Below are 10463 nucleotides of genomic sequence, written 5' to 3'. Positions count from 1 at the left end.
TATATATATATATATATTTTTAAACCCTTGTACTTCGGTGTATTGTCTCATAGGTGGAAGATTGGTAAGGGTGGGCAATGGGGGTCAAGTGACTTGCCCAGGGTCACACAGCTGGGAAGTGGCTGAGGCCGGGTTTGAACCTAGGACCTCCTGTCTCTAGGCCTGACTCTCACTCCACTGAGCTATCCAGCTGCCCCACTATACATATATTTTATGCATTTCTGAGTTTCTAAAGTTTTTCTGTCTCATCTGCTGACTTTCATGTGTTGTCTAAGGCTTCTGCAAAACTCCTCAAAAATTCTCATTTAATTTTATGCCAAGCTTTGATATATCAAAACTGAAATGAAGAATCATGAAACCATGGGAAATTTTTCTAAAAAATAAAATATTTAAATCTAAAAAACAAACAAACAAAAAAGCTGTAATGGGGAAAGTCATTATGTGGAAAGGATACCTGTACTTCTACTCCTTACTATTTCATTGAGTTCAATCACCAATCAATGGTTGAAATGAGAAACTCATGTAAACTCAGTAAAGTATAACTTTGAAAACAAAACAGAAAAAAGCGTTAAAGGCAAAAAACCTTTCCAAATGAATGTAAAACACATGCAGACACATTTAGATACATGTACAACCATACATACACATGCAAATCTAAAAATATTTGTGTATACATACATATATGAATATATATATATATATGTTTGTGTCTATATAACAGATTCTTACCTTCATAGGTTGTTCCACACCAAATACAATACAGGTGTTCTTCTCTTAAATATTTTGTCAGTATTTGTAATTTTTCCAGTACCTAAGGGACAAAATGAGACACTTACATGTAATGTAGCAGACCCCTCATTCACTGCTATTCATTTGATTATACGTAGACAACTAATACCAAATCCATCAATGTCTTCTAGTTGATTTCAATGACCTTTTTACTTGGCTAGTTTTAGAAGTAACAAATTCACAATGTGTTTTGATGTAACTTTGGCCTAATGCATAGTTCTTTGATTCTCTTATATGTTAAAAAAGTTTATTATTAAAACAATTGTCTGCTATAATGTGACCATGTCTTGAATAAATTAATTATGACCAAAATAAGCAAAACTAGCTCAAGGGATTGGCCTCAAACAAGTGTATATGAAGATGAAAATATTTTCCACATTGCAGTTTCTAAGTAATTTTTTAAAAGTATTTTTAAAATGAGTCATGTAAAATAGAATGCATTTGAAAAATGATATGATAACAATTTATTTTCTTTGTATAGATATTAATTCCAAGAAAGAATATTCTTTTTGTGTGAATCTGGAATCAGAAAAAACTGAATTTGAGTCTCAGCCCAACCATTTATTAGTTGTTTGGCTTTTAGCACATCACTAAACTTCTCTGTGCCTTAGAATCCTCCTCTATAAAATGGGCATAATTCATAATGGACCACAGACCTCACTGAGTAATGGGAAATTCAAATGAATAGTGCAGAAAAAATAATTTACAGCTATAGAGAACTTTATAAAAGTCAATTGTTATTTGCTTCCTTTTTTTGTCCTTATTTTGAAGGAAAAAGGCTCATTAAAAATTCTTTTAGAATTTCAATAGAGGCAAGAAAAGAACATATACAATTACACTTAAGTACTGAAGATATTTATTAAGAGTAGTCTGAAAGGTCTGAAAAGGGAGATTAAAACTCATAACTAAGATTACTTTATCTGTGGATTTCAAATAAAAAAATCAAAATTTGACCTGAAATCCAAATTCACTTAAGCCATATTGAGAAAGGAATCACCAAAGCTTTTATTTTGAAGATGAAAGATAGATGAATGAAAGAAGACAATTTAGGATAATAACTTACACTTAATTCTTCACTACCATATTCATCTTCTTCCTGTTCTTTCTCTTTTTCATCTTCCTGTTCTTCTTCTTCTGACATGAACCAGTACCATGGCTCCTTGGGAACTTGAATATCCTTAAAACAAGTATTACTTGAGCTATCATATATAGGAGGCATCACTTAAGGGACCATTAACAAAAATACATTAATTTGTGCCAACTTTTTCCAGATCAGTATAGGAACTTATAAATAACAATACTATTTTAAGATAACTCATTTTTACTCTACTGGTGTTAAAGGACATGAAAAAGGTCCCAAGTTTAAGCAGTCTTAATATACAATTTGACCACTGAAGAAATTGTATTAGTTAAAAGACAACAGCATTATATTTAATCAAAAAGGTTAATAGTTTCTATGAATTCATCTATAAGTAAAAACAAACTTCCAAAACACCTAATATTAAAACTATGTTAACATAATTTAACCTTCCTTTCCTAATTCCAAAAGTGCTTAGAGATTTTGAAGTGTCTCAGTCATCATCATCACCAACCAGCACTGAACTGTGGGTATTCAATAGGGCTGATTAATAGAAAATTCTGATTGAGATAACAGGGGATAAATATTAAAATTTCTAACATTTAATATTTTAATGAATACTTTTTGGTGATAAGTCAGCCTAAATGCTAAAGTAATCTGCCACCCTGAAGATAAGGTCAGAGGTTTACCTTCTGTGTGTCTAAGTGATGACATGCTTTCTGACTTCTTTTAAGATCACCTTCCAACTTAAGTTCTTCTTTTTTACTTTTGAGTCGTAATCTGATTAAAAGAAGAAACTGGACTTGTGTCAGATATGTACCAGTTCAAATGTTTTTGTGCACACCAGTGTCAAAAAATGTATTTTGGCAGATAAAGATGAGGTATTTTAAAAGAACAGTAATTAAACCAAGAAAAGTTTTACCGAAACTGATCTGTGGCTTTTTCTTCATTTTGATTTCTCAAATGAATTTTTCTTCGGTTATTTTCAAGTTCTTCCTCTGCTTTCCGTTTTATTAATGTTTCATGACCAATGCCACTTCTTCCTATTCAGATTAGGAACTATGATGAGAGAGTCTATTTACCTCATGTATTACACTTTAAATTTGTAGGAGTTATAAGTAGGTAGATAAAAATTTCAATCTTTCAGAGAGTATTTGAAAAAAGTTTAACTAGAGAAAACATGCATTTGTTGAGGTTCAAAACTTCTGAGAACAGACTGTACCTCAGACAGAAAAGTAAAACAAATAGGACTTATAGTAACATTACTCAAACTATAAAATCATAAATTGAAGAAATTTTTTAGGAAACTGTGATAATAGCTTTCATGCTTACACTCCCCAAAAAAGCAAATAAATGTTATTGAATTGACACATGAACCAATGCTGCAAGCTTCTAAAACTTAAATTATAACTAATTCAGCTCATATGTTATGAAGAATACCTAAAGCCAAAATCTCTTTGTGATTTCCTTCATAGAATTAGAATAACTAAAATATACATGCTATTTAAGTATTGCTATAAGAATTTTTAAAAATCAATTTTCATGACTTTAAAACTTATCTGGTTCCAACTAAAACTTAATTTATTTTCCACTTGAAATTTTATGGGCTTCCTACTAGCTTTTAACAATTAAACCATTTCAGTTATCTAAAAAAAGGTCAGTTTTCCACATTAACAGAAAAAAAAATATTTCCTAAGTATTCTATGTGCCTGACATCAACAGATAAGGGAAATGACTTATAAAAAAGAAAAAAAAACCTGGTTAATATCTGTATTTGAAATTAAAATAATAATTCATCAACAATTACACACCTGTTTTGATGTTCAGAGGAATGGGTTCAACAATGCCACTGCCTAGAAAAAGTAGAAAACAGTAATGTTCTATAAGTTCTCAAGTCACATATAAATGCTTTATGCAAACAAATGCATATTGAAAGTATCATGGCCAATAAGGTACAAGGTGACTGAAAGAGTTTGGATAGGAGAAATAAGGGGAGGATACTGAAATAAAAAGGCTGCTGATAAATGGATTTTTGTCTGTGGAGGGGATTCTTGTGGTGTTTAATGAGAGTAGAAATGTTCTCATTTTGAATTTAAAGTAGTTAAGGAATTAGATAATTTTAAACTAAGAAATGTGAGAGAGTTACCATTAATAAATAAATTAAGTCTTGGTCAGGAGTTTATAGCGATGACTGGACTTGCCCATTGAATGGATATGGCCACCAGCAATTTGTCATAGTTGTTAGCCATATGGGTAAATTAATAAAGTTATAAATGGCCTTGTTTTAAACAATTACAGACAAGGAAAATTTTGCAATAACCTATAGAAAGTGTGCTACCTTTGTGTTTCTGCCAGTACCAAGTAACAGAATCACAGAACTATAAAGTATCTCAGAAGCCAGTCAATTCATTTTATACAGAAACAAGAATCCTCAGAAATGACTACATCATGGAGGAAATGATGATGGTAGTAGAAGTTCATAAAAAGACCAATGTGGCTGGGATCAGGGAACATTAACTATCTTAGATTAAAAATTATATGCATGGAAGAAGGAAGAAAAATCAGGTAGGTTCCTAAGGATGAATATAAGAATAGTTCTATAAGAAAAGTGTCTGAAGTACAATAAAGCTAGGAACAAATGCAACAAATGCTAATAGCTACAAAAAGGTGTGTTCCACTGCCTTGATTAGATAGAATAATAACCAACAATTATGAGAAGGCTAAATTCAACGATATTTTTGCATCTGTTTTCTCTTCTAAACAAAATGATCTCTGGATTAGGTAGAATAGGACAAAGATGGTAAAAAGGGGATTTAAAAGGTTTCCCCCCCCTCCTAAATTGATCTTTTCAAAAGGGGAAGAAGGGAGAGAGAAAATCAATGTTTGCTAATTGATTTTTAAAGGGAAATAGATCCCAAGAAAAATGAGAAGAAAAGAGACAGAATGATAAATTGGGAAGAATACTGGATCTGGAACCACAGCCTTTGGTTTTAAATCCTGGCTCTGCTACTAGCTACCCACGTGACCCTGAACAAGGCACTTCCTTTCTCTGTCAGTTTTTTTCACTTGTAAAGTAAAAAGGCTAGATTATACTCCTAAATTTCCTTCCAGCTCTAAATCTATGATCCAGTTATCCTAGAGTTAGAGAGTACAACACAACCCTTAATGAGTTCAAGTCACTAGTCCCAAACTACCTCTTAGGATACTCACAGAACTGACTTAATCATGTGATCACCACACCAAAGTTAAGCTGTAAAAGATCATGAAAATAGGGGAAGGGCAAATGTCCTGATTTTCAAATGAAGTAAGTTTGACTTATGTTCCTTGCAAAATCCTAAAATGTTTAGTCAGTGAGAACTTAGAAAGGAAACTATGATTACTACAAGTAGGTATGACTAAAAACAGACCATGTCAAGCTAACTTCATTTCCTTTTTTGACAGTGTAACTAGATTAGTTATTACATCAAGGGAAAGTTAACGACAAAGTATACTTATATTTCATTGATGCATTTGACAAAGTTTCTCATGCTATGCTTTTTAGATGGAGAGATATGAGCTAGATGGCAATACATTTACATGAAAAACAAAATAAACCAATAAAACTAGCTGAATGACCAGAAGCAAAGAGCAATTATTATAAGTAAATATTAACTTAAAGAGGTCCATAGTGAAATGCCCCAAGGGTCTGTCTTTGGACTTGTATTTTACATATTTTTATAAATGACTTGGATAAAGTTAAAGAAAGGAAGCAAGGAAAGAATTCAGGATGCAGATTCATAATCTATCTCTGATAGTTACTTGGTGCCCTTAATGTCACAACCTTGTAACTCACAATCTCTCTTGCTTTAGTTTTCTCATTTATAGGAGGAAGAAATATGTGCATAATATCAACCTTGATAGTCTTATGTGAATTGAATATCTAGGGGACTTCCATCTGGGAAAGACTCAATAGGCATAGGCCTGATGTGACAGCATGCTGGTACCATGGAAGCCAGAGGGCATAACGTGTGAAAGATGGTGGCCAATGGAAGGGTCCAGGGCAAAGAGCTTAGGTTTGAAAAGCGAGTAAGGGAAGCTATGTCACTCTCTTTGCTTCCTTATCTGTCTCTGGTCTAAATCTCTTTCTCTGGACTGTCTCTCTCTGAGCCCTCTTACCTTATTTTGCCATCTCTGGCAAGCACAGAGTGGAAGACACCTTAAGGCTACAATCTGAAATGGGATTTTTACCTTAAGTTAGAAAGGCTAGAAACCTTATTTCTCTTTTTTTCTCTTTACTAATAAATGCTTATAAATTTAGTATACAGCCTCACAGATTAATTTTTATCTGTAAAAGTCTACTAGAAGGATCGAATGAAATAATGTATGAGGTTAAAGGAGCTATATAACTTGCAGCTGTTATTTATTTTTAAAAACCTATGCCCTTGAATGCCTACCCTTTGATCCAGCCATACCATTGTTGGGCTCATATCCCAAAGAGATCATAGATAAATAGACTTGCACGAAAATATTTATAGCCGCGCTTTTTGTGGTGGCAAAAAACTGAAAAACGAGGGTATGTCCTTCAATTGGGGAATGGCTGAACAAATTGTGGTATATGCTGGTGATGGAATACTATTGTGCTCAAAGGAATAATAAACTGGAGGAATTCCAGGTGAACTGGAAAGACCTCCAGGAACTGATGCAGAGTGAGAGGAGCAGAGCCAGAAGAACACTGTACACAGAGACTGATATACTATGCTAAAATCGAATGCAATGGACTTCTGTACCAGCAGCAATGCAATGACACAGGACAGCTCTGAGGGATTTATGGTAAAGAACACTACCCACATTCAGAGGAAGAACTGCAGGAGAGGAAACATATAAGAAAAACAACTGCTTGAACGCATAGGTTGAGGTGGACATGATTGAGGATCGAAAGTACCATACCAATGCAGCTATCAACAATTTGGAAATAGGTCTTGATTAATGACACATATGAAAACCAGTGGAAATGCATATTGGCCAGGGGAGGGGGGAGGTCGGGGGGGGGTGAAGGGGAAAGTAAGAGCATAAATCTTGTAACCATGTTAACTTTTCTAAAATATAAATATTAATGTTTAAAATTAAAAAAAAAAAACAAACAAACCTATGCCCTCTTAGTATTCATTTTTAAGACAGAAGAGCAGTTAAGGGATGGGCCAGCGATGGTAAACCAATGGTATACAGAGCATTCTTTGTGGGCCCAAGCATGTCCCCCCAACCTCACCCCCCAGAGTTTGTTACTAGAAAGGCAGAGGGACCTAGGTGGAGCTACTCCCTTCCCCCTCTCCACAGAGCCTGATGATATTTTTTCATATCACCCACTTCTCTGTCCAGCAACCAATGGGAGTGCTTTCCTTCCCCTGTGTGGAGTAAGGAAGGGGGCAGGTCATACCCAGTAATTGGTGGGGGATGGGCATAGCACATGGTTTGCCATCACTGGGTTAAGTGACTTGCTCAGAGTCATACAGCTAGGAAATATCTGAAGCCACACTTGAACCCAGGTCCATTTGCTACCTTCTTGTTCTTTAAAAAGATAGCTGACTTCTAAAATCCCTTTTGATTTTGATCCTATGAACTCTCTAGCCTTCAGTTTCTTTCCAAACATTCTAAAATAGCTATTACTTATTAAAAAGTTCACATTTCCATAAAAATTTCAATTAGAAAATGATCTAATTTTCATAATATAACTTACCAGTCTTGCCAAGGGCCTGGCCACTTTTATACCCCATCTTTTGAAGCAAAGCAAATCCCTTATTTTCACTACCCAAAGCACTCTTCAAAACATTTTCACGTCTTTCTTCTTCTTCTTCTCTTAAACTCTTTTGTCTATTTTTCAGATTTGCTTCCCGATGCTTTTCTTCTTTTTGATGAGCTTCTCTGATTCGCCTCAACATGGGCAATCCAGGTCTGATGTCTTCTCTAAACAATAATATTATGATTAATAATTCAGGCAAACTTTGCTTTTTTGACACTTGGTATTATATGGATTTTATGATTCATTTCTCATTATCTTTACCCATTTATTTACTGTTTCTCTTAGTAATACCAAACATACATGTTAAAAACAAGTAACTTTTTTTAAAAAAGAAAAAGAATACCACAAAACATATATGAAAACAAGTATATAACATTAAGTTTGGTTTCCAGTAATGCTTAGCATTCTAAAAAGATTTCATGTATTATTTTGAGGTAAATAATATAGGAAAAGTATTATCTTTATATGGAGGATAAAAATTTAATGTCATAGGGGAATTACTTTATACAACTAAATGACCTGATAATCATATGCAAGAAATAGGGAATGAGGCCTAAAATATTATAAGAAAAGGGTGTGACACATTTTTAAAGGAAAAATCACTGGTAATTGGTGACAGGCTGGACACGATTATAAAGAGAGTCAAAAATGATATGACAGTTCTAAGCTTAGATTACTGGGGAAAGGGATAATACTGATAGTGAAGGGGAAACTGAGACAAGGACAGAGTACTGAGGGGAATAAATTTAGTTTCAGATTGGGTCTGAGGTAAGACCATAGGACTCTTAAAAGGAAATGTCAATAGGCAACTGAAAAATGAGACTGAAACTCAAGGGAAAGTATAGAACTCTATCTAGAGATCTAAAGCGGTCTTTTGCTTAAATGTTTTTGTCATAAGAGTGTGTTTAATTGAAGGGAAAGAGTGTAGCTAAATATGAATGTGATATAAAACAACAGGTTTAAACAAAACTAAAAATCCCTCAAAACTGATGTATTTCTTGTCTCCCTATCTAGTGAATTATGAATCATTCTGGACTCCACATTTTAGGTGGATGACACCTGAGGTACCTTCTAACTTTAACTCAATGAAATAGTAAATGTGTAAAGGGCTATCATGAAGAAGAGAGATTAGATTTCTTCTTGGTTCCAGAAGACAGAGCAGAAAATAATAGACAAAAATGGTAGAAAGGCATATTTAGGTTGGATGTTGAAAAACAAAACAAAATTTTAAGAATACCCCAAACTTCTTAAGAATTAGGGCTAAACCAAAATTCCTGACCTTTCAGGTCAAGGAGAAAATATTAGAGACTGTCAGAAAGAAATAATTCAAATATCATGGGACCACAGTCAGGATCATACAAGATTTAGTAGCGCCCACATTAAAATGGTAGAGGACTTGAAATATGATATTCCCAGAAGGCAAACAAGCTAGGATTACAACCAAGACTAATGTACCTAGAAAAACCAAGTGTAATCTTTCTGGGCAAAAATGGATATTTAATGAAACAGAGGACTTTTGAGCATTCCTAGTGAAAAGACTAGAGCTGAGAAGAAAATGTGATGTTCAAACACAAAACTCAGTACAAACATAAAAAGGTAAACATGAATGAGAAATTAAAGGATTCATTGATGTTATAGAGTTTATATTCCTATATGGGAAGATGAGGCATGTAACTCTTTTTTTTTTTTAAATTTTAAACATTTATTAATATTCATTTTTAACATGGTTACATGATTCATGCTCCTACTTTCGCCTTCACCCCCCGCTCTCCCCTCACCCATGGCCGATTCACATTTCCACTGGTTTTAACATGTGTCACTGATCAAGACCTATTTCCAAATTGTTGTTAGTTGCATTGGTGTGGTAGTTTCAAGTCTACATCCCCAATCATGTCCACCCCAACCCATGCATTCAAGCTGTTGTTTTTCTTATATGTTTCCTCTCCTGCAGTTCTTTCTCTGAATGTGGGTAGCATTCTTTACCATAAATTCCTCAGAACTGTCCTGGGTCATTGCATTGCTGCTGGTACAGAAGTCCATTACATTCGATTTTACCACAGTATATCAGTCTCTGTGTACAATGCTCTTCTGGCTCTGCTCCTTTCACTCTGCATCAATTCCTGGAGGTCTTTCCAGTTCACATGGAATTCCTCTAGTTTATTATTCCTTTGAGCACAATAGTATTCCATCACCAGCATATACCACAATTTGTTCAGCCATTCCCCAATTGAAGGGCATAACCTCCTTTTCCAGTTTTTTGCCACCACAAAAAGCACAGCTATAAATATTTTCATACAAGTCTGTTTATTTATGATCTCTTTGGGGATACAAACCCAACAATGATATGGCTGGATCAAAGGGCAGGCATTCTTTTATAGCCCTTTGAGCATAGTTCCAAATTGCAAGCCAGAATGGTTGGATCAGTTCACAGCTCCACCAGCAATGCATTAATGTCCCAATTTTGCCACATCCCCTCCAGCATTCATTACTCTCCCCTTCTTTCATTTTAGCCAATCTGCTAGGTGTGAGGTGATACCTCAGAGTTGTTTTGATTTGCATTTTTCTGATTATTAGAGATTTAGAACACTTTCTCATGTGCTTATTGATACTTTTGATTTCTTTACCTGAAAATTGCCTATTCATGTCTCTTGCCCATTTTTCAATTGGGGAATGGCTTGATTTTTTATACAATTGATTTAACTCCTTGTATATTTGAGTAATTAGACCCCTGTCAGAGTTTTTTGTTATAAAGATTTTTTCCCAATTTGTTTCCCTTCTGATTTTGGCTGCATTGTTTTTGTTTGTACAAAAGCTTTTTAG

At 34.3% G+C, this 10463-nt stretch overlaps 1 protein-coding gene across 1 annotated transcript in view; it reads right to left on the bottom strand.

Annotated features, from left to right (window-relative positions):
* Positions 1 to 490: 490 nt before the first annotated feature.
* GPATCH11 (G-patch domain containing 11) overlaps positions 491 to 10463 on the bottom strand; it is a 15191-nt gene continuing 5218 nt past the window's right edge. Inside the window, exons 3-9 of the mRNA XM_044659576.1 lie at positions 7581 to 7807; positions 3679 to 3720; positions 2790 to 2910; positions 2557 to 2647; positions 1853 to 1966; positions 720 to 811; positions 491 to 542 (exon numbers count right to left, since the gene is read on the bottom strand). Coding sequence (XP_044515511.1) covers positions 491 to 542; positions 720 to 811; positions 1853 to 1966; positions 2557 to 2647; positions 2790 to 2910; positions 3679 to 3720; positions 7581 to 7807 — 739 coding nt within the window. The remainder of the gene's footprint in view (positions 543 to 719; positions 812 to 1852; positions 1967 to 2556; positions 2648 to 2789; positions 2911 to 3678; positions 3721 to 7580; positions 7808 to 10463) is intronic.

Source organism: Gracilinanus agilis, chromosome 2 (genome assembly GCF_016433145.1).
Source record: "Gracilinanus agilis isolate LMUSP501 chromosome 2, AgileGrace, whole genome shotgun sequence".
Taxonomy (NCBI): Eukaryota; Metazoa; Chordata; class Mammalia; order Didelphimorphia; family Didelphidae; genus Gracilinanus; species Gracilinanus agilis.
This window is presented reverse-complemented; position numbering and strand designations above follow the sequence as displayed.